The sequence below is a fragment of the Apteryx rowi genome, unplaced genomic scaffold (assembly GCF_003343035.1).
Source record: "Apteryx rowi isolate R43461 unplaced genomic scaffold, aptRow1 scaffold_212, whole genome shotgun sequence".
Classification (NCBI taxonomy): Eukaryota; Metazoa; Chordata; class Aves; order Apterygiformes; family Apterygidae; genus Apteryx; species Apteryx rowi.
This window is the reverse complement of record NW_020448442.1, coordinates 722,879-748,127: the sequence shown is the minus strand read 5'-3', so window position 1 is coordinate 748,127 and position 25,249 is coordinate 722,879. Positions and strand designations below refer to the sequence as shown.

At 37.1% G+C, this 25,249-nt stretch overlaps 1 protein-coding gene across 11 annotated transcripts in view; it reads right to left on the bottom strand.

The window, feature by feature from the left end:
• The window catches only part of HIVEP1 (human immunodeficiency virus type I enhancer binding protein 1), a 150,805-nt gene that overhangs the window by 19,507 nt on the left and 106,049 nt on the right, over positions 1-25,249 (bottom strand). For 8 of the 11 annotated variants that reach the window (XM_026064245.1, XM_026064252.1, XM_026064251.1 and 5 more), the window contains 5 exons: positions 23,346-23,479; positions 21,789-21,964; positions 19,550-19,654; positions 9,488-10,005; positions 4,888-6,615 (listed from right to left, as the gene is read on the bottom strand). In XM_026064245.1, coding sequence (XP_025920030.1) covers positions 5,443-6,615; positions 9,488-10,005; positions 19,550-19,654; positions 21,789-21,964; positions 23,346-23,479 — 2,106 coding nt within the window. In that variant the 3' untranslated portion in view covers positions 4,888-5,442. Of the gene's footprint in view, positions 1-2,560; positions 2,670-4,887; positions 6,616-9,487; positions 10,006-19,549; positions 19,655-21,788; positions 21,965-23,345; positions 23,480-25,249 lie in introns of those variants that run through there. The other 3 variants (XM_026064254.1, XM_026064253.1, XM_026064255.1) reach the window with 1 other exon arrangement.

Sequence of the window (25,249 nt, the reverse complement as noted above, 5' to 3'; positions counted from 1 at the left end):
GGGACATAACACCAGTAACATTTTTGTCATAAGGTTTTTCTTGATTCAACATTTTTGGAACACAGCATGAACATCAAATCAAATAACTACATGCTGTTACATCCTTATTGCTGTTTGCCCATCCACCCACAGACATTCCACTATAAAATTATCTAATAATCAATCTGAAGTATTTTAACATAGCTTGTTTTTATCCTAAGCCAACAACAGAATTGTTCCAATCCAATATCTAGGCCTATGACAATAGTCTCACCCTCAAAGGTATAAGCCATAAATAGTTTCTGTGATCTAAGTCATTAGCCTCTGGTATTTGGTAGATCATTAAAAATGACCATTGGTGGGTACTGAGAAGCCTTTTAGGCAAGGGCAAATCCCTTAAGACACAGAAAGACAATTCTAGCCACGTGGTTTCTAAGACATTCATAATTTAACGTACACAAAAAGAGACTGACCACAACAGTCAGTCAAGATGGATGACACCTCTTGCCCATATTATAAATCATGAAAGCAAAGTAAGGATTCCCTATTATAAGAAATGTAACTGGTCTCAGAAGATCTTTCAAAAGCAACAGAACCAATGGCCTTTCAGATAAATCAGCTGAAGACTATCTTGAGCAAATACTCTTAAAGGTAGATTGCTTGGTTTCACTGTTTTTTGGTGAGTCAGTTATGTTAAAACTGATTATCTTTTATTCTGTTTTGACAAAACTGTTCATATTAAACATGCGTTTGAAAGGTGATTTGCAAGTTTAAAGTGAAGTGTTTAAAAAACACTTAGTGAGCATTGTCTTGTGAAAATGAGGACTTCTGTGATAAGCACTATAGTGACAGATTCATTTTATATTCTGCTTAACATACATGTCAGTAAAGTCAAGGTGAGATAAATCAGCTTATTCAGAACCAATACAGAATGTTTTGCTAAGTGTAAGGCATGGTATATTTTTGTTTCACGGTATATCTTTGGTTTTAGGTTGATCCAGGCTGTGTTCAGTTCTTATTGTCTGAGATGAAAGCATGGGACATGCATTTGAATTTGTTTGTATGCAAACGATTTCTGACAGTGGACTGGCTGATAAGGACCACCTGTGTGCTGCTGTAGCCTCAGAGCATAACTGACATCCTGAAAGCCACAGCAAGTTACTTGAGAGCTGCAAGGTGTAAAGTGTAAACTGCAGCAGTCATCAATGCAGGACAGATCATCCCTGCTTGGACCTAGCAAGTTTTTTTGTATTTCAGCTATGGCCCAGAGGCTGGCAGTTGCATTTGGTGACCAAGTGCTACAGAACAAGAGGATCCAAGGCCAGTTACAGCAAAAGTGGCTGTCTCTCAAGGGTCTTGTCCTAAAGAGCAACAGGTAGATCATGCTGCAACATATCTAAGCCCAAACAGGGAATGCAGACACATTTTTTAATTAGAGTCCACATTTTCAAATCAATACTGTTGCTGAACAGCAGGAGTTTCGAAATCAGACACCCAAATGTTACTGACAAACATCACACAYTGCCATGAGAAACTGAGGTCCGTGTTGAAAGAGGAGGCCTACAGGCTACTGATCTATTCTTTCTGTAGTCAGGGTTTTTGGAACATAACAGGTGAGTATCTGCATGGGTCTCTCAGAAGTTGACCACACCATGTCCTTACTGCAGCTGTCTGATGGGCATTTGTGTCCAGCCTTTAGCTAGTGCCTGCTTGTATCCTCCTGATGAGGACAGGTTGTGCAAATCTGTCAGACTTTGGCTGGTTGCAGCTGAGGCACAGAGGAGCAACACTTGCCCTGGCCTTTTAATCTTTGAAACAGCTGGGCTGGATTTGCCAAAGGGTGTCTGACAGAGTCGTTAAAGGTTGATCCTTGAATAAATAGCCCCAGTGCTATTTACTCCAATTCAGCTGTGACAATTTACACCATCTGAAGAGCAGCCTAATCCTGTGCTGGCATAGCTCTGAAATACTTGCTACTGACTTGAACAGAAGGATACCTATAGCAAGGGGAATGCAATTTTCCCATCGTTTATGACTCCAAACAAGCGAATGAAGACAGAACACAATTCAAAATGAAAAGAGAACAATTGAGAATTAAAACATAATTGCTAACACAGTGATCACATGCTTGCACCAACACAGGACACCTGTGTATGCTGATATAAAAATGTTGGTTATGTGCCTGATTAAAGTGAAACTGATAGATAAGTAACAAAGGAGAGGAAAGGATTTTAACCTCTCAGGTCTGATCATGCTCCTATTATTTTTTTTACTGTTACACAATGTTGTAGAGGCACCTCAAGGAGCATCTATTCTAAAACACATGAGAGGGAAGGGAAACAATATAATGTTTGGGATGACAAATACCCATCTTCTAGAAAAGAGCGATTTCCTCCTGCTCCATTCAAACAAGGTTAGATATAACTGTAACTACCCACTAATCTTTTCATTATTAGTGGAGTTCCTTCTTCAAACATGCTCACCTGCATTGTCTGGTTATGTGTGGTGATTGCTCACTATCAATACTACTGATTGACCCATTCCTTTGTCCTTTCCCTCTATTTTATTGCTATTAACTTACCAAGTGACACGCATGTCTTATCATCTCTCTTTATGACACATCTGTTGATTTGTCATTCTTCTTCAAGATACCTCTGTTCCATCTCTTGACCTTGGTGTCTTCAAAGCACCTAAAATAGAAAAGAGGCACATGTCGATAGTCTGATTCACCAGGTTGAACATTGTGTTAAATTAGTGACTTTTTCTATGCTACTATACTAGTGCAGTATTCCCTGGAATTAATCCTTAGAATGTGAGCACACGCACACTGCTAGTCAAGTAAATATTTAAGACGTGTATACAGCAAATCTCTGGAGTTTCTAAATGGTTAGTAAAATCAGGACTTTAGGGTGTGTGGAACAGCAATTTCTTACTCACTGCTTATTAAATTCAGAGAAATAGTAATACTTGTGATAGCATTCAAAATTTTGGAGGTAGTTTCACTTTGCTGTAAATCTTTCTGATTCAGACATTGTTTTTGGTCAAGCTGTAGACAAATATGCTCAAATTCATTAGCACAGTTCTAGTTTGTTTGCATGCATCCATTTTACGGAACCTAAAACTAAGGCAAAGTTTCTTGTGCTCATTAAATTCGACTATAAAGCTTCACCTGATTCCACTAGCAAAGGTCAGTTTCAGGCTCTCGAAGCACATGTAATGCAGCAGTGCTTTTGTAACTTCAGCTGGTTCAGGTAATTTCACATATTCAGTATAAATGATAATGATATAAGACACATTGACATCACTACATTTTCATAAAAAGAACATACAAATGCACAGTGACATTTTACATACACAGTGGTTGTACGTAAGACACTCACAAATCTGAGTCCGACACTGTGGGGTCTGAGTACTCTTAACTCTCATTAACTTCAGTGTGAGCTGAGAGTGCTTAGTAGTTCATGTGTTCAGACCCTCAACGAGGTGCTACACAATACGGAATTATACGAACGTTCACGTCTGAATTGAGAGTAATTTCTCCTTTCTAGTATGTGTGCTTCTAATTGCTGGATTAGTACAATTGGCTGATAATCATAGTAATATAAATGATTTTTTGGTACTGAAGTGCTCTTTCTGAAAGTTAATAAAGCTCACTCAACATCGCCTACAGTTTTGCAACACACCGTAATGGAATAATGCAATGAGTACAATGTGAGTATAGTACAAAAGCAGAAGTAAAATTAAAAATGGATCTAGGATATTGCTGTTCTTGAATATGAGCAATACAAAGTATGAATTACTTCTCTGAGCTAGTTACAGGAGTTAATCTGTGAACAATGCAGCCCAGCTCACATTCAGTTTTACTGATAATTTTTTCAAGACTTTCTTCCCATCCTTTTCCTTCAGCTATTTTATATGCACTCATCTTTATTATTTCCATAAAGGTGATCATTCTTTTAATTTACATCTTCTAGTTTTCTACTGGAATTTGGTTGTTAAAATTGTTTTATAAACTTACTGTAATAATGTGATATAGGGGCATAGGAGAAAAAAACAACTTTATTGAAAAATTACAGCACAAACCCTGGGTCAATTCAAAGCTTTCAGGAATGCACAGCCCTATATCATGGGAGAGTACTAACTCTTGAAGTAGTTGAACACATCAGAGATTTCTTGGTAACTTTAAATTGCTTTCACTGTGTATAAACACATTTTTATTCAATTTCATTTTTCTGGTATCCTTCCATGTCTTGTATGACCATAATGATGAGTTGTTGAAATAAGGGCACGTTCACTGTACATGTAAAACTTCTATTCTCTTTTTTTCTGAATGAGTAAGACAAATACATATTTAGAGAGAAATTTGGTTTGTCTAGCTGTAAATAAAAATTTCCTGAAATGAAGTTTCATCAGAGGCTGCTGGTAATTGGTAATGCCAAACCCTCATTGCTGCAGTGGCATTTTTACCAACTGTATGGCAGATCTTGCAATTAAGAACACACAAASAGTTATTCCTTTCTTGCTCAACAATATTTTAATTTCAAAAAGTGGCTTTATAGTTCAAGATTACAAATAAAAAATATTTCATCTTGACYCTTTTGCCATTTTCTCTTAGGGAAGTTTTCAAGTTTTAGTTACAAAGTGGAAAAAATTGGGCTGATGGATGCTCACTATACCAAAAGTTGAAGGATTCCCTCTCCACTTCATCATCATTGGATGTTTTGAAATGGAAGGGTTTGCTCCAAGTGAGCCTGAAGAGTAGTTCACTCATGGTAGGTGAAATCATGTGGGCATACACCATCACCAAATCCTTTCAATTTGAAAGCAACTGGAACAGCACTAAAATGAATGAGTCAAGCACCTCTCCAACTACTAGGCTGTATCAAGAAGGCACAACATAAGCAATGGTAAAGTCAGTAAACAAAATTTTACTGTAATATTCCATAAACACAGATACTGTATTTCTCTTTTAAGTGTAAAGCTACCGTCTTACACAAGAAAGATGGACAGACCCTTTTCCAAGACTAATATGGATACAATAAATATGGAGTTTTACATACTAGATCTGTACACAGAAACTTTGTCCCACAGCCATAAAAATTTACATTTAACAGTGCAACATATAATTTAATCCTTTATTTATCTGACATAAGATGTTTACTTACTAAACACAAGCAACTACCTGGTTTTAATATACATATTTTATATATATATATTTTATATATATATATTCAACAATCTGTACAGGTTTCTAAACATAAAACTCCAAAAAGGCACAATCGTCTATACAACATGTACAAAAATGGCTGGAGCTGACAAGAAACAACAATTATTGGTCAAAAGTTCATGATTGCACAAAGATTAGTAATGGGTTTGTGTCAGAAAAATGTGCTTTAAGGAAAGGAAGGTTTGCAAAGAAACCTGTAAGTGTTATAAAAAAATAAACACAATGAAAAACAAAAACTAGGTTGCTATTATAAGTCTATCCTCATCGTCACTGCTGCCATCACTAAACTGCACCATATTTTGCCTTCGGGGCAATCCTGTTGGCCTGTGTACCTGTCTATCTGGTGAGACAGTTTGATGGACTGTGGACTTGGTTAGAACGTCAGAATTCACCTTTAAGCGGGGCTCTGCTGTGGAAGCCCTTTTGACCTGAACAGAAGAGACATCACACTTTGGCTTTATGTGATTTGCAAGGTCAGTCTTTTCCATGTCTGCTTTCCCTGGGCCATCAGGTCTTTCATAGTCATTCAGAGGGGCAGGTTCTGAAAGGCTTTTTACATTGTACCGCTGGACACTGGGTGCCACCTGAGGAGAAGCAGCCCTGGCGACCTGACTGATGTCGGCTGCAGGGAAGTTCACGGGAGGCAGCTCTTGTTGAATGTCACAGGCTTTGTTATTTGAAGCTGGTGTTTCAGAAGCTCCTTGTCCATCAACACTTACTGGGCTGACGGAAGGCATTAAAGTAGGCAATGCTATGTTCAGTATTTGCAAACCTGGAATGTGCGTCTGAGGGCTAGGATTGCTCTGTGGAGGAGCACTGGCAGTCAAAACTTGTAGGCCCACGGCATTTAGAGTAATTCCTGAAGGGCGTATCTGTGGGGCTATGTTTGTGTTTGTCAGGCCTAAGATATTCACTGTCTCCATGCCTAATGGTGGAAGAGGCTGTAAGCTTGGTGTGCTGAGACTCTGGATGCCTGGCACGTTAATCTGACCTATGGGAATACATGGCACAACGCTGTTTACTTCAGCAACTCCTATTGGATTTGCAGTGCCAGAGACCACACAACCTGTGTCGCTGAGAGCACTTGTAGTTCTATGAATCACACTAACAGCAGGGATAGCGAGTTGCACTGGCCCCGCTTGAATTGGTACGAATGTGGAGTATGTGGCCAGGCCAGCAGGAACCACCTGAATTCCCCCTACCGGTACCATGCCATAAGGTGTCTTGGCCTGCTGCTGTGAATGCAGGGGAAGGTGGCTGAAGAGATGAGTCTGAGGAGCTCTCAATTCTGAGGCATGCTGTGGGCACCCGGGCAGCTTCTCTTCTTGAGTTTCAGCATAGGGTGACGACCCTGTTGTCTGCATGCTCTGGTCCACCGGTGATGAGGGAGAGCTGACAGAGGGTGTGCTCTGGCAGAGAACAAGAGAGACATATAAAAATGATGGCTACTGCTGTCATTAAATTAAATGAAAATACAAGGTAGCTTGGAATGCTTCCCAACCTCTCACCCTCCCCTTTAGAAAACAACAACAAACTGGTTCACAGTATATACTGCCCAGCTTGAACAATGAACTAATTTCCTTCCTTTCTTTTTCCAACTCCTTCCTCACCCACTAATTGAATTTTCCTCTCATAATTATCTTAGCTACTTTCTCTTGAACACTAGTACTCAAAAACATTGCTGAATACTCTTCATACACATTTTTTAAGGAGGAAAAAGGTTTTGGAGAACTGCGGATTGTGGAAGTCATCTCAGGCAAGAAGGTTAAATAAGCTGGCATTTTTGATGTACGAGGTTCCTTCACTGGAGGCATCTATTCAGCTGCAGTAGTAGCACTGCAGCCTGTGGAAGGCAGAGATAACATCACAACACATCTGCCCATATATAATTCTAATCTGGAGAATGGATGAGAAGAAATGAAGAGAGAAGGATGACAACTGTAGAGCCCTTGGAGGCTGAAGTGATGGATGGATATTGGAGTGAGATGTGGGACCTACATTTTAATCTTGCCTCAGCTTGCCTTGACTTGGTGCACAAACCTAGACTAATAATTGCATTAATTTGCCCCCTTTCCTTCTCATATGGTATGTTAATGACCTAGGCTGTCACAGCTCCTTTGCTAACAACACCTACAAGAAGTCTTAAATTGCAATTACAATCTCTCAGGCCTATCTGTTTTGACATGTTACAGATGAACTACTCTGAGTGTCATCTCTTTTTAGTTTTAAGCATATTCATAATACATAAAAAGTGGTGTGACTTTACTTATATAGTCCTAAGCTGTAATTCTATGGCCTTGACTAAACTCTTGAGAAATCTCTAGATCAGGCACAAAAATAAAGTGCTAATAAAAATGCTTTTGAAAAGCACTAGTGGGAAATGTATTGGTAACAGAAGAAAATAATTTAAGGACTACTCAGTATCATCCAGTCTAAATGGGAAGCTAGGTGACAGAAGGAAGTCAAAATCTTTTTCAGAGTTAGATAGTCTGACATCTTGCAAGATCTCCCGATGAACTGGTATGGATGCTCCTGAAGGAACATACAGGTTCCCTGAAACTTCTAGCCCTTGTTTCGATGGCTAGAAGTTGGATCCACAAATATTCACAATGAAAACAGATTGTAGACATCACACCCACAACTTCTACCTCTTTTCGATCTGGGAAATGAGGAGGTCTAGTAAGTAACTACAACCTTGTATTACTTATATGCCTTTTTTACATTAATGTGGAGAATTATTAGAGCTATATTAATAGAGACCATTTAACATTATTAATTGTGTGAATATTTTCTTGAGTCTTTAGTGGCTCTATTTGATGAAGGAGTAAATTCAGCCTTTTTTTTTTTTTTTTGGTATCTATTGGCAACAAAGGAAGGACAAAACCCAAATATTATGATCCTACCTTTTGTGGCAGGTGTCTACAGTGGTTTGAGACTGCTACATTTTATTCCCTGTCATACCACAAAATTGATTGAATTTATGTTTCCCACATGGAGGACTCAGAGACCTTATTAGTAGGCATTAACATTTGCCAGACAATGAAATATGACAATAATTTTTCCCGTTTCTCCTTGTTGACACTCCATTACCTTAAATTTGTAAAAATAAACACAACAGTACAGATTTCAAAGAAAAAACAAGCCAATAAGTACTTAAACTATAATGAAATTTTTACTTACTCTTTATGCTTTTGAAAATTTCCTGCTGCTTATTTTTCTGTAACTGCACCCATATAATATTTGTAAATATTGCATTCATCACTGAGAAGGCAGTAATCGCTCCTTTATTTACACTATTGAACATTTTACATCACATTTTTCTGAGCATTACTCTGGAAAGCTCTAATGCGTTCATGGTTTACAACAAGAATTCAAAACCTTTAAGAGTACCATTAGGGTCAATGAGGTATGTGAGTTGCACTGTCCCCATTAAAGTCCATTAAAATATAGCCAAATTGTAAAATGTTGATCACCTGCCAGTTCCCCTCTGCGATTTCCTCAGCAGAGTTTTATAGACAGTAGTTGCAAAAATTACTGAATATTCCTGCACTCTTGTACATAGACTGACCTRACCTTTCTGCATGCTCTAAAGAGCCATATGTTTAGAATGAGCATGGGCAAAACTGATCCTTTTCCTGTTAAAATATTATTTCAGTTTGGAGAAAAACTGAGAGCACTGGGAACTCAGGTCTCAGTTCTGTGCTTGTCTCTCCTTTTGTTATTGTGCAAGGGCAATTTCCCAGTTTCCTTGAACATATGGTACTCTTTCTAATTCCACTATTAAACATATTCAGAGGAGAGATAAGCAATTGCACAATTTTTTTTACAGTGATAAGGCAAAAACCTTTGGGACTAGATTAATTTCCTTTGGGAGTTACCAATGATTCTATCTCCGTATTTCAGAGTGAAAAGACTTCTATCACTTTCCACTGAAAACTTCCTAACCACCACCATATGTTCATTCTACAAATCTGTTATAGCCCTTCTTTTTTGTAATACAGTCTASCAGCTCCAAATTTTAACTGAAATGACCATATTACAATTAATCCTTTCAGGGAAAATGCAATAAAAATCACACTATTTTAAAAGCAGTGCTTCTACAGTGCAGTTGTTTCTGCAGTCCTACACATTTGTGCTTCAATTACTTTGAAGTCTTTTAAAGATGCATCAGCCAACAACTCTAAGAATTAAGGGAAAGACAAACATTTTGATCTTCCAAAATTTTCAAAATAATCTTTAAAAGAAGGATTTTAAATCTCCCTCTCTCCACCAGAATCCTACCTTTGTAAGAACCGTAGTTGATATCAACGAATGCCCCAAGGCTGCTTCTGGATCTGGATAGTCCACCGACATCTGACGACCTGGAGATCTAGCAGCAACTTCTGGAAGGGTAGCACTAGCACTCCTGGGACCTGCTCCTCTCTCCTGCACTTTATCGTCGTGTGCTTCCTGATGGGCAAATTCTACTGGGGACCTGGAGTTCCTGCTAACGGACTGTACTGTGCTGAGGACAGTCATCTTTGTTAGCAGTGCTTTTGGCAGACCATCCATAGAGTCTGTGTGAACCCCAGCAAAACAGTCCGGAAGTCTGATATCTTCATCAGCGCTTGTGGCATCCTGCAGGCTGTGTCTAGATGGGTGATGCTGGGGGCTGGCTGTAACCGAGGGCGTTGTAGATAGGACTGACTCAGCTTGGCTGTCTTCATCATCATCTTCATTGTCATTTTCATCCTCATCTGGACCATCGGACTCCTCTGCATCGAATCCTRACCGTTCATAGCCAAATCTTTGCTTTTCACCTGCAAAAGTGCAAATGAGAAGTTGAACCAATGACGGTCTCACATTGATTGGGAAAGAGGTGTGAGGGAGTAATTAGAAACACTGAAAAGACATGTTGCATGTGCACTGTTCAGTCACTTCCCACTGCATCAAAGCAACAAGACAGATCTTCCTTTTTTAAAATATATACAAATATTTTTATATTTTTATTATATTTCATGTATACAATTAATTATACAATTAAATAATCTTTTATCTTCTGCTTCTGTACTGTTTTCAACCTTCTGGAATTGACTGTTTTCTTTTAAACCATCTATAACCATTTACTCAAAGTCACCCTTCATTCTTTCGCTTGGGGAGAAGTGAACAGATTCCTGGTTCATTAAGTTCCTAGTGACAACACACGAAACTTGTGTGCCAGCCCTAGTAGYGGGATATTCTCTAGCTGGTTCTGACTCATAAGTGGGTGTCCTTGTAGCTAATATGAATCACTGCCRCAAAGGTTTTTGAAAGATACAGACAAAAAGACTGGAGGCTGTTGGTCAGGAGTCTGTCTCGTTAACAGGCAAGAGAGACCAAAATTAGACCTTACCAGAGTTCCTCACTTTGCTAATGTTTTGAAAAGATTATTAAAAAGTCACCCAAGACGTCTGAGAAGGCAACGAGGCCCTAATCCTATAAAAACTTACCCATGCATGAAACTTTACTCATACAGAGAAGCCCTACTGAATTCAAGTCTTAAAACCAAACTGGTGCAGATACTTTCTGCTGTCTGTTGGTAAATTTATCGACAAAATACAGCTCTACTGCAGCTTTTCACCTTTTATACCACAACTGGGAAAGAAAGAATCTTCTTTAGTACAGAGACAAAATCCCATCTGCTGTATCTGATTCCAAGCCAGACTGTCTGGGATCATATTTTATAAAAGTCAAAATACTTTGGATGCACTAATATTTTATATTAGATTAAAGGTCTGTCTGCTGAGCTCTCCAAAGAAAATATCACCACAAAAGTCATTTGGCTCTGCAAAACCAATGATGGCTGGTTGGTTAAAATTTCAGAGATCCTGTTTTAGGGAAATTTACAGAGCAACTGACCATCAAAATGAATGAGTCTTAAAAAAATCAGACCCTTACGAGTCCAAGAATACACTACAAATACTTCAGGCTGCTACATTACCAAGAATAATATATACATCTTAAACTCTAGATAAAATTAATGGGTTTAACAGCGCTACATCTCAATAATTTACTCACTATCATAAGCCTTTATGCTTTCAAATGAGCAGTGCAATTAGGAACAGGACTAATAGATTCTAAAAAAAAAAAAACCCAAACTGTGTAATGACTTAGTCTCTCTTTGCCTGCACAGTAATTTATACATTAACTAAATATGGAAACTATAGATTTTCTACATTTACTATAGCAGGCATGAACTGAAATGTTATTAAAAATACTCTAAATCCTCCAGGTCATTGGAAGGATGCTAACAAAAATATGTATTTTTAATTCTGAATACCCTTCATTTATAATTTGCACCTATAGACAAAACTGTTCAAAGAAGAAAATACATTTTCACAGAAAAATTAATCCAGAAAAGTCCATTCCTAAAATATGGTAAGTAGGATTGTTAAACATACTATTAACACAACCACATAGAATTATTCAATATTTTTTTCTCCATACTTCTGTCATTTCTCTTCTTCACACAAACAAGTGTTTTGTCATCATTAATTTGTAATGCAAACAAATATAAAAAATTTTAATCTTTACATATGTTTGAGTACTAAACCGAAATAATTTCCTTCAATGATTCTACAGTAGATCTCACAGACTTCTCCATGTGTTATATCTAAATCTAAATCTATATCTAAAGGGTGACCTATGCCTTTTTTTGCAACTTTTTAAATAATGCATGGGGCATTACAAAGTCTTGGGTCTCAGTCTGGACTCTCTCTGAATTTTGGTGTCTTTGTGGGGATACCCTTTTCTTTACCAACATCACATAATTATTCTCTGGAAAATCCTATTATTTCTTTTTTCTCTCTCTCTACATACACAAATCACATTTTCTGTGAAAGCTGATGTCAATCATGAGTGGTTGTCTCTACTGACAAGAGAAACTACCTGAAGCAATTAGACTGACTTGTCACACCTTTAAAGCAAGGAAAATATATGATCAAACATGCCTTGATTTATAATAAGAAAGTATCTTTTCCAAATCAACATTTAAAACTACTACAGGATTTACTGAAAAATACTGTTTATGTAGGAATCTTCTGCATATGTCTCAACCTTCTAGAATAAAAACATGGAAAGGGAAAGGGGAACCATGTGTGGGACACAGATTCCTTAAATGCAGGACTCTGTGGGATATCATTTCCCTCTATTGTTTCCCTGTTTACCTCCACCCTTTATGAGTTTGCCAGCTTCTATTTAAGTGTGGTTACCTGGAGCCAGAGCCTGCAATGTAGGCGAGGTGACAGCAGTGAATGTGGTTCCCGTACTCCCACACTGCCTTGAAACATCAGACGAAAAAATCCCCCGCTTGCTTGCTCTGGCAATGCAAAAAGCAGCACTCTGTCTCTTATACCTGTGTGCCTGTTTGCTGAAATGAGAGGTCCCCAAACTTTTGTAATGAGTGAGTGCTTTAAGCATTACTGTAAATTAGTGAAGTTGTGAGAGCAGCTGATTTGGGAATGGCTGCTTTCTTTTTAAGTGGAGGAAGAACCAGGCAGGTTACGGGCTGTCTCCCGACGGAGGTATCAAATGGAGGCTGTGACCGCTCCTTGCAGCGAAAGGCTATTTGGCACTCTTTTCCAAGCATGGCCTTGTTAACCAAGGAATGCTGGCCCAGTTCCACCTTGGTAATTGTACTCAGCCTACTGAAGTTCCCTGTACATTTTAACTGGGAAAAAATTAATTCTTTCCTTCCTATCTTAAACTATGTACAATCATAACCATATGCTTAGGTAGGTGATATATATAACCGGCACTGACTCAATTTCCAAAGGGAACAAAATAACTTCTGTGTTTAACTTTGTACGAGGTTATAAAGCAGTACGGGATATTTTAGAATAAAAGATATAGCATAAATTTAAAGGCCACCAGCATATGAGGAAATAGTTTTGGGTGTGAGAGTTCCCAGGTTAAAAAAAAAAAAAAACATGAAAAAAGTTTCACACATAATAAAGAAGGCTCTTTTCCTTCAATACATGCCTGATCCAAAGCCTCTGCAAGTCAGTCCGCACATACTCTACAGCATGGCAAGGCAGCTGCTATCAGTGCAAGCACCTGACAGGGTGTGCTCACGGAGCACTTCCTTAGCCACACTAGCCGTTTCTGATTTCTAGAAAGTTTGTGAACATTACTAAAAACATGTATCCAAACTCCCACACATACTCAGTCTATAATTCTTATGCCTGAGGAACACCCCAAAGCTGGTCTGCTTTGTGAAAGCTCCTTCTCTTTCAGGTTTGTAACTCTAATCATTTTAATGCAAAGACCATTCAAACAGCATCAATTTTTGGTAGAGTGCTTTGGAAGAACAGGGAATATCTTCCATTCTCTGTCAACTGATGTAATCTTTTCTTTTAAACCCTTAGAAAGACTATTCTTCCTGGACCTCACAGTAAAACTTGGAACTTTTGGCTACAAAGCCGAACATTTCAAAAATTACTAACAGCTGGAAACTATATAACAGAAATGCTGATACAACTTTTGATTAGGGATTTTGCTAGCATTCCAGCTATAATTATATTTAATAAAATTTAGTTTTTAATACTATGTATTAAAGTAAGTGCCTAAAAATCACAGGCAAGAGTCTTACTCTTTCATTTATTTTGTCCTTGATCCGTCCTTTGTCAATCAGATTAGTATTTTGTTTGTGGTGTTGATGAGTCAGTTGGCTAAAGCTCTGTTATGCTGACATTTTACCCCAAAGCAGGAAAGAAAAAGCTTAAAGTGTTTTAGCACAGTAGCATTAGTTCAAATTATCAGCATCCTAATATGTCCATCAGTAAAATGCCTAGGGCTGATGAGTCCGTGCACTCTTACCAATTGTGATGCTATGAATTGGACCGTTGAGATAACTCTCTCTACATACTTTAAAGTTCTTTATTTCAAACATTTTTCCTACAGGAATCCTGACTGTAAATGGCTTTAGCAATGCTCACCAATTATTATCGCAATACGAAGTTCTTCAAAATCTAAACTTACAGCTTTTGTTTTAATTAAGGTGTTATCACCAGTTAGCCCATCACATGACCAGACTTTTCAGGCCATGATGTTACAGACTTAGCAATTTCTGCACTGAATCAAGTAACAAAGTTCAATGGCTTATAACTTGACCATATTTGGGTAGATTTTCACATGAAGAGTAAAAGGTTCATTTTCATTCATTCATTTGCAGGAAGACAGCTGAAAAATCTAAGTCCAGACAACTGAAAATCTAAGTCCAAACTGTTGAAGCTTTGCAAGATCATAAACAAGTGTAAACAGGGGGTTATGGAAATTGTTAGGTAGCCTAACTATAGGTATCATCATTAGCTCTGTTTATACAAATTAAAAACACATCTTACTAAGTATCTGTTGGTCTGTCCACTGTCTTTTTCCAGCCTTGACTCTGTCTGTACTAAATTTATTGGCTTTTAGCACCTGAGTTTTAATTTGAAGTAATGTTGATCAGCTCAAACTGTGACTGTATCTTCAGTTATTGATTAATATATAGAATAAAGAATTTAATAATAAAGCATTTAATCTATATTATATATACCTAATCAAACTCAAGAATAACAGACACTATGGCAATAAAGACAGAAATACTTTTCCAGTACATCATCATATTATCATTAACTTGAAAGTAAGGTCTGTATATCATCACCACACTCTCTACTTTTATAAACTGATACCAGCTTAACTTGTTTTTTGCATATGCAATTAGTCTTGTAAAGGACAGTTTCAGGACCATTCCAACAAGTTTTAGAAGGTAAAATAAAAGAAAGTACTGTGAAACAAAGCTACTATCTGTATGGGAACTTGCCATCTGTGTCTTCCTGTATTTTTAAGGATATTCATAAGCTTTACTTGACTAATTTCATTCTTCAGCTACTGTCCATTGCTCCCCATCACCAAACAGGGACTCACAGTGACATCTACTGGGTTAAGTTCAGATTGGTAATACCCTGTGCTTCTCAGAGATGAGAAAAAAAATGTGAGCTTTTCAATTTCATACTTAAAGTATGGAAAGTAACAGAGTAAAAGTGACAGTAAAAATAGCAGTAACCTCTGTTCCTTAAAGAGAGTTATTCACATCTAAGCCTTCTTGGGTAATCTGCATATTGTAAATCAACCCTAACATTAGCTATTCTATTCCCACGCTGTAGGTGTAGGGCTCCAGCATGCTTAATGCACAACTAGTTGAAAATTACACAGTGATATTAAAAACTGTTTTAAAAATATTTCCTGTAAGTTATACAGAACCAGCTTTACATTCTACTTGCAGAAGTAGGATATTATTGCAAAGATTTTCATGTATTTTCACTTCTTAAATGCAGGTGCACTGAAAACACAGACTGAGACATGATTAAGCTAATGAAGAGCCATGGAAACTCATTTAAGATCTACTATGATAAATAACATATAGCTGATTAAATTAGAACCATTATATCTTTAGAAAGGTTTATTTAATATTGCAGAAAATGAAAGTTATATATATTATATTTATCTGAAATTTACAATTAGGTCTTTTAACAGGTAAAGTCATGAATATTTTGAGATAAAATATCTCCATAGAGACCATTCAAACAAGTTCTCCCCACAGACAAAATTCATTATTAAAAACTATCTTGTGCAAGTTTACTCAGGCATACCACACAATCTATATGTTAGCTTGCATATGAAATATTAGCAGTTTACAGTTCATAACTGTTTGAACATGAAGACAAATTATTGTGTTATTAAAACTGCATAGCAAAATCTTGGACCAACACGGCAATAGAGGATATCCCCAGTTGCAGTCTGTCACACTAAACAGTTCACCTCGTCTGACAATTTAATTCAGATATTAACATTCCTTACATTGTAACCCTGCATTTTGGTGACAAGACCATTCCACAGAGCAGAAGATGAAAGATAAATGGATGAGGGAATGGTTTTGAATACAAAAAGCAAGGCCAGAAAGTATTTACTAATACCCAAATAATGACAAGTTCACACACAAAGAAAACTATGTTAAAAGCTCTGATCACATATATTCTCAGACAGCTATGGAACATCTCTTTCTTTTTTCCTTAGACACTGTAGTGCAACAAAATTTTAGCCTCTCAAATTACCGAAAAAACAGGCTCTGTGTGTGCATGTGTGTGCTGTTCTGGACTGAATACGATTTTTCATTCCATATTCAATATGCATGTATGAATCTGCACTACTACACAGGTCAAAGATAATTTCTCAAATCAGTCTAAAAAACTGATCTGTTCAAATCAGTATGATAGCTTATGCTTAAAAAAATGCATAATAGCAGACCTAGCAAATTCCTTCGTAATTATATGGTTGGTGGCTTTGTTAACTTTTTGGCTAATTCTCTGAAAGGAGTTCTCCACCTCAAAGTCTTACTGAAGACATACAACTTAGTTATCTTAAGCAAAGGTGCAGATGTTTTTATTGTTGTAAGAATAATCAGTATTACAGAAGTTAGGATAAGAAATTAGTTTGAGACATACAGACATTCTAAGGGTTAGGAAAYAGGCCAATCTTTCATGGCCTAAGGGAAAGAAGACATTTTTTTCTGAGGTCGTAATTATTTCTTATCAGATTTTCTGCACCTTCCTCTATATCATCTCATATTGGCTTCCATTTGAAGAAAGATATTGGACTACACGGACCACTGGTTCTATGACAGAGATCATTTTTAACAGCCACTCAAGGTGGCATTTGTTGAAGTACCAAAAAGACATGCAACACAGAACAACCAGCAAAACTCACAAGAGGGAGGAGGGGTAAAAAGAGCAAAGATGTAAAGCTGCAAGTACAGCTCGATACCCAAGGCCTATCACAGTCTTTTGTGGAGGCTATGACAATGGCTGGGGATATTCCCTCGAGCCCAGACCTGGCAAGTGCTGCCCAGAATGTGAGGTTGGCTACACTGCCCTGGGGGAAGGGGAGCAAAAGAGGTGATTGAAGCCTCTTTATTAACCGAGACTACCTAGATACCTCAAAAAAAAAAAAAAAAATCACATTCAACCAAAGCCAAAAAATTATTACGTGCAGGACTTCAGAGAGTCCAGCAGAACCATTTACATTTATCAAAAGTGTATATGCAAATAAGTCACACTTTTTTCCTGCTTCTTTGCCTTAAAATGGGTCAACAAGCAAGTTTCTGAATTATCATGAGACATAACTTCAAGTGTGGCTAGCTGAGTTGAGAGATGAAATCATATTTTCAAAGTGTACAGTTACTAATTGAATTTACATGGACAATTGTGCATGCACAGTGTTATCCAGCAACTGGAGAAGATAGACTGGTTTGACTGCAGCAGCTGCGTGTTTATCATGAGCTTAATTATCCTGCTTCTTCAATGGGAATTTTGCGCTGAGGTTTGTGCTGCCACAGCTGGTTTGCTACGAGTACCTGAGCCAGATCATTTAGAGAAGCTAGGAATTTTATCACTGAGTTGTTTTTTTGTTTTCCCTTTGTATTTAGGTTCTTAGTAAAAAAATGTGTTACCTGCATTGTTTTGAAAAAATGCATTGCTGTCTTAAAATTAAATTTCTGGAAAAATGTTATGGATTTAACATGGCAAATTCTACTGATTGTTTGTCTTTTTTTTTCAAAATTGTAAGACTCAATTTTATCTACAATATCATGTAATTACTCTACTGAAACAAAGAACATATTTCAGGGAACATATAAGATATTTATAGTATGGTTACACACACATGTACACACTATATGTAAAGAAAGAGAAAGTCTCTGTCTCTCAGTGAAATAGTCTTGGGCCAAAGGAAAACAATCTTTCAACAAATGTTTGAAATGGCTTACTTGTACAGGATGTTACGGGTAATTATTTTAACATTGGAAACGTTACCATTATATTATAACCACAAATGCAATGTTTGAGGTATATAATTGGGAATAGCAGCTTATCAATCAATAAAATGTTTTCAAGTCTTAGTAAATGGAAATATCTGGTCATCTGTAGTTCATAAAACTAAATAAAATGTGCAAAGCTACAGAGCAATGTTTAAGAAAGTTGCAGCAACTCTTTTGTCATATGAAGGCTGAAAATGTTAATGAAAACTGTTCCTAAGTGAGCAAAAGACAATCATTTGTATTGCTGTTCATCTTCTGTGTTGTTTGGTACATCATTTGCTAAGGGGGTTGTTTTTAGCTTTCCTAACAGGGGATAAATCTAACGATGCTAAAAAAGGGGAAAGTACAGGTTCTTTGTACCTAGAGCACTACTGAATCATACTAGCTGAGTCACATTCCCAGCATTATTTAGAATTAGATTCAGGCTGATTTGCTTATTCTGCTAGAGATTGTCATATGGGAGCAGGTGCATTCATCTTCCTTGTCCTTTACTGCTTAAATATAAAGCTCCTCACTCCTTTCATTTCTCAAAACATCATCCACAAGCTAATAAACTCAATGAGAAAAATACAACAAGGCATGGCAACAGGACTCATCTCCCTGCTGAGAGATGGGAGAAGGGAGGAAATTCCACCACTGCACTGAGAAATGCTGAGATCCAAAACAAAGTGCTAACATACAATCCTGCCCTACGTCTCACTGCGTCTGCTGCAGCTAAACTTTCTTTCTTATCACACTGAACAAAACTCACACAAACTCAATCTGTCATTCTTTGACTGTCCTCAATCTCATCTCTTCTTCAACGGAGCAGCCTTGGTATGCAGGAAATGTAGGATTCCAATTTTTTGCAAATAAATTAATTTTGATAAAACTCTCATCGTTAATGAAAAAGTAGAACAGGTCAAGATGAAAAGTTTTCATGCTTTCTAAATTATCTGTTGATAAATGCTCAAACATTTGTGTGGAGGATCAAACTCGACGCAAGAAGATCAGCCTCCTTGCAAAGCCTGTGCAAAGCACTCAGCAAAATATTTGTAATTCTGGGTGCCTTGTTAGCGATAGAATTTTTATGAAATGTGCATCTCAAAACTTCTTGCACAAATTTCATGCACAAATATTCTGAAAGAAATACTATATTTTATGAAGGCAGACTATTTTTTTCTAGGCAAGCAGCTGTTTTTGCGGTATTTTCAGTTTTGTCATATTTATCTGTGAAACTAGTAAAGTTAAACTGCATAACACTCTGTGAAAAATTCAGCAGCAAGGTATCTTTAGCATTTGCCAGTCATTTGTTTTGGTTGAAGGTTTTTCCTATATTTCTTGCTGCCTTTGACTAGCTTCTAAGATTGTTTATCACTGTATCATTTCCCTCTACCAGAATTTAAAAGCTTTGGAAAAGAAAAGGGTAAGAAACTGGGATGACAAAATACATACAAAAATGCAGTAAAGACAGGAAAATTTTAAACTCCTACCAAATTCTTCTTCTCCATCCTGGTCATCTATTAAGCCTACTGAGACTCCCAAATCCATACATTTCTTGCTGTGTGCCTTTGACTTCATGTGTTTTGTCAAATTTCCTTAAGAAAGAAACAAAAATTAACTGTTCTTTATACAAGGTATACAAATATATACACAACAACAATGTATACAAATATATACACAACATGCCCATAGTCTATACAGCTATATTTATGATCACTCGTATAATTTGATTATACACTTGATAGAGCCTTTCCCCTAACATAAGTGGTCAAGGGCTGTGGCAGATTCATCATCCTGAATGTTCTAGTTCTCTGGCTACATTTTATGCAGTTCTTTACTGAGATAAAACAGAATAAAAGGGAAAACCTAGAAAATGCTATATTTTGCATAGTTGTAAGAGATCTCTCATTTGTTTATGGTGAACTATATAGCAGGATGATTCAGTCTTCAAAATTATATTGGCAGACAACTACCATGTGAAAGTAAAATTCATCTCTTGCAGCTATTTTAGTATTTGATAGATTCTATTTTTAGCTTAAACATTTTCACTGCAGACCTAAGCAAACAGATTCATTTTACTCAAAACGAGAGCATGACAAGATTCAGCCTGAATCCCAAAAGTGAACGTGTAACTGCTGAGAGGCACCACAGGCTGGTTATTGTAAGTCACATACAGCAACGTAATCATAATGGCTGCCCTTTTTTCTTTGAGAAGAAAATACAGTAAACATCAGCAAGAAAAAGAATAGATCATAGAGATCTCTAAATGATCATATCTGTGCAATGCATGTTATTACAGGTAACTGCTCATTTTACGCTTAAACTTAGGGTTGTCTCRGAGAAAACCTGTTACTTTGAGGTATTTAAGTTGAAAAAAGTACAGTTGGTGACACACTGCCTCTTCTATGATCATTTTTCATTGAGAATTTTATTCCTGCTTTGAAATGAGACTAGGGCTTCACCCTAAATTTTGAAATAATTGTTATGAAGCTATAAATTACTGTTGAGTGACTAAAAAATAGAAAATTTTCCAGCTTCACATTGCTATATGAAATTATTGGCTATTTTGTCCTTTCATGAAGGGCAGTTAACCAAACATCAAGCACCCATCTCTGTGACCAACTCTGCTAGCAATAACGGCATCAGCAGTGCATAGTAATTGCAGAACGGGAAGTGAATACAAATATCTTCTGCAACTGAAATGAGAGAGAATTGCAAGTGGGCAAAACTTAATTACTTGAACTTGGCCAACACACCTACTCTGCAAAAACTATAATCAAAATCTATCATTTTCTCAATCTGGCATTTCATCAAAATGATGGCACAAGGCAAGATGACTGCTGAGTGAGTGCATCAGGATACAGTGCTAAATTTTGACACATATAAAAGTAACTATCCTACTTCCAACAGTACTGTGTAATTTCCTGGAAGTTTTCCACCTCACTGCTAAGCAATCCTGAACTACTAAAAGTACAAATGTTTCTGAGGTTACAGCTTGGGGCATAATAGCTAAATGGATTTCAAAGCCAAGAAAAATTTTACCGCTTAAAATTCTTCATTCAAAGAAGTTTGGCTGTGAACTTATCCTGTCCGTTTCACTTATTTTGAGTCCTGGATCTGCCACTGTTTACTATGCCACCTGCTTAAATTAGGATGCATTTAAGTATCTGGCATAAACAGGTTTTAAAAAGTAGGGGTCCATCTCTGGGTCTTAGAAGGTCAAGTGGGAGAAGAACTTTGTCCTCCTATGGATTTTAAAAAATATTTTAAAATAATAATTTAATAAAGGTCAAATTCTACACTGGAGCAACTAGTTGAGTGTCAGTAACAGTATAATATACGTCAATATCATACCACCAGATGACGTAGGGACTTGCAACTTTATCTCTGTGTTCCCATTCCTACTTAGGATGAGTAGCTAGCTATCTCATTCATCTCCACCTATCTTTTACCATGCTCCCATAATATTTTCCTATTCCCACTCCAATTTCTCACCTACCATGCCATGCCACACAGTTCATTCATATGAAGATGTGATTATCTGAATACAGGAAAAAAAAGGAAAAGATGGAAATAAGAGCCTGCAAATATTTGAAACATTAGACAATAAAACTCCACGGAGAGGCAACTTCTTTAGCTTATGGGCTGCAAAATTTGTAGAAGAAAAGTGATATACTTTAAAGAAGTAGAACAAAAAAGGGAAAAATGTAAACTGAAAAGTTCCTCTACCTTTAGTTTTGAAGGAGAAGTTGCAGTAGTTGCAATGGTAAGGACGGACATCTGTATGTGTGCGAATATGCTTCTTCAGCATACTGGGTTTCTTACAACGTATACCACATTCTTCACAGATATACTTCCCTCTTCCTCTCCCCCGAACATACACATAGTCTTCATTTGATTTATATCTAGTAACAGAACCACAACAGGAAGGAAGTTAGTTGTAAAGGAAATAAAATTCTAGTTAGAAAACAATAATCTATCAGAATTTTAAAAATTACATAATACTTGAAAATGAACGACTGAAAAGACAATCAAACTACATTTGTGCTCAATCCATGCATTTATTTGTTAAACTTGTATCCAGATTTTTCACTACGTAATCAATGATTTGTTTAGAATTAATGGTAATATCTTTATTAAAAAAGGCTATTGTCTGATACTAAACATTTTAAGATTTCAAATTTCATCTTTGAAAGACAGGAATATACTCTAAAAAGTAGTTCTTGGGAGGGAGTTTGGGCACCATGAAGATGTTTTAAAAGAACATCTTTGAGGCTCTATGTTAGATTCAGAAAAAGAACAATATTAGTTATGAGCATGGGAAAGTCTTTAAAATTCGCTATTACTGTGCTTTGGACTCAACCTATTGGGACTGTCTCTAGAAAAAGTCATTCAGATTCAGTTACCATCCTTATCTCTGCTCAAGGATGCCAAATTTTGTCCTTAGTTTTTGTGACATGGTTCCTGCAACATCTGGAACTGAGCGGAGGCACGTAGCAATGTTTTACCTGGGTAGCTGGTAATAGCTTAACTGCTGGCCCAGACTAGATTAAACCCAGCAACCTATAAATGGAAAGCCCTAGAGCCCATTACCAATTACCAGAATCATAAATTAGGCTCCATTTGTGCTCAAAACTTTTAGAAGTGTCACTGGCATTTTTCTGTTTAAAAATTCTGTTTTGTGAGGTGTTGTACATGGCACAACACTGCAGCTAAAACAACTGTTATTCATATCAGCCATCTCATTTAAAATACTCATGTAAAATACTGTGCATGGACTGCAAGTCTCAGTAAATATTTCCACGGTACCTTTTAAATCAGGAGTTCTCCTGACCACATATACCATGGAAAACTGCCAGACAGAGACTGTACTGCAGTATATTGCTTAGCCCCTGCCCAGTCCCCATGACTATATCCTCTCCAGCTACAATTACTTAACCTTATTGTGGAATAGACACTATTTATCACATAACAGAAATATAGGAAAAGAATTTACTCTGTGGCTGTGTCTAGCTGCCTTTACTGTTGATTAATGTTTGTGCTTTGGAAAAAAATCAATCACACTGCTTATTATTCTTTATTTCATTTCCCCCCTTGTATCTCTCATGGCTCTATGCTTCAGATGACTTTCCATTTTTCTTGGAAATATAAACCAACACTAACAGATCACAGTATGGGAACTGTTGTTTAAGAGAAATCAAACAGGAAGCAACATCTCTGCAAAGTCTATAATCGAGAAAAAGTTATCTTCTCAACAATATCTAGTTCATGAAGTACAATACTTGCCCTCCATCAAATATTTTAACTCTTCTTGGTTCAGTTTTGATAAAGGAATTTTCTTTATCATGCTCAGTGCTTGATTCAGAGTTCTCCTTAATGCTGAATTCACTTGCAATCATTTTTTTCCTATTTAATGCTCGCTGAAAGAAAATGAGATATTTATACATTTATCGTTAATATCTTTCATACACCATTCAAATCTGTAAATTACTATGAATACAAGCATAATTACTTTTACAAGCCATACTTAAAATAACTGATTTTTTTAAAGAAACACAAAACAAAAAATATCTTTGTTAAACTTTTTACTCTTCTTTACTATGTACTGAGTATTTGTGGCCTGGCAAATCCTTATGGAGGTTATGGTACTGTAGGAAACCAGGAATGCTTTGAATTTGCATTCAAAGTTGCCTCTTCCTTCTTCTGGTGAAGGCAAAGCTCTCTGGCTCACAGATAGCCTTCTATGGAGAGAAGACGTTTATAATCAAGCCCACTTGCTTCCTGAATGGCTACAAATTCACTCCTCAGCCCCAGATGCAGCAACTTTTTGACCACACAGATGGGGCTCTGCATGAGATGCTGTCCTCCACAGTTTGACAAAAAGGGAGGCATTCTTAGTGCACAACTACTTATCAGGGCTTTTTTTGCCATTGCTGAAATACCAAAACATTCCTAACACCTTCCAAATTCTAGCTCTCTGGTGTCCACCCCAGCAAATGCAGAGGGAGAGGGGCTTCCTTCCTTCCACAGTTCTCCTTTGATAGCTGCAGTTCTCAGATTGCACCCTCTGACATGATGCCCCACAGCTGTCAGAAGCAGTTTTCATGTGGCCCAACACAGAGCAAGAGGGTAGAAAGAAGGAGTATGCAAAGGGGAGGTACTTACAGGTAGTATTTATGTTTTCAAATATTTTTCAAAAAAGTGTTCTTGTTTTAGTGCAGGAATTGACTGCTCCCAATTTGGTGATGTTATTAATAGAGATTCCAATACCCTTTCAAAGCATTACTCCACAGTTAATTCTTACTGCCAGACAAAATTAGAAGAAAAAGTGTACCAGTTGTCTAGCAGAACAAAAATACATTTCTCAATTTCCCCTGATTATTAATTAAAGATTTTTTTTTAGAGGAGAATGAGTTCTCCCAACATTTACCAATTAAAATCTACTCCTTCCAAGTCTAGGCAACAACGAAGGAACGATCCAATTAGCCAGCAATTACTGCTGCTGTATTTATAAACTGTTCTACCCATGTAGCTGGCATACTTACCACATTTGCTCATATTGATAAGTGAATAAAATGATGAGAAAGAAAAGACTGGCCTTATGTTTTCTACTCATTATAGAATTCAATGCTGTAAGCTTGAGAATTCTTGGCAAGAGGAATGACTTCCCTGGCTGACTTAAAATGACTGATGAACCACACTGGTCATTATAAACATCGAAGGGTGACATCATTCTGGCACTGGGTGCTTGGCTATGTTTTTCTGTGAAATTTCTGCCATGGCCTTTACTTCCTGGCTGATGAGGAGTTAACTCAGATCAGAGGAAAAGCGACTTTCTTCTAGATTCAAAGGCCCTAGGAATCCGCACAAGTGATACCACTGGCTGCAAGTACTTCTCCAATCCGTACTCTTTCATGCAGTCCTGTGATGGATTTGGGCTGGATTTTCAAATACCTGAGCACTTTTACTGCAGCATACATGATAATTCTGCCTGTGTGCAGGAAGAAAGAAATTTCACCCTGCAGGTTGTAACAGTACTCGTACAAGAGGAAAGGAGGTTCAACTCAGAAGTTGAGCTTACTCTAGCAACTGTAACTCAACCATGTTGCAGATCTTATACACTATTTGGCACATGGATTGCTTTTGTTTCCACTGCAAACAGAGAATAACAAGATGACATTTACAATTTA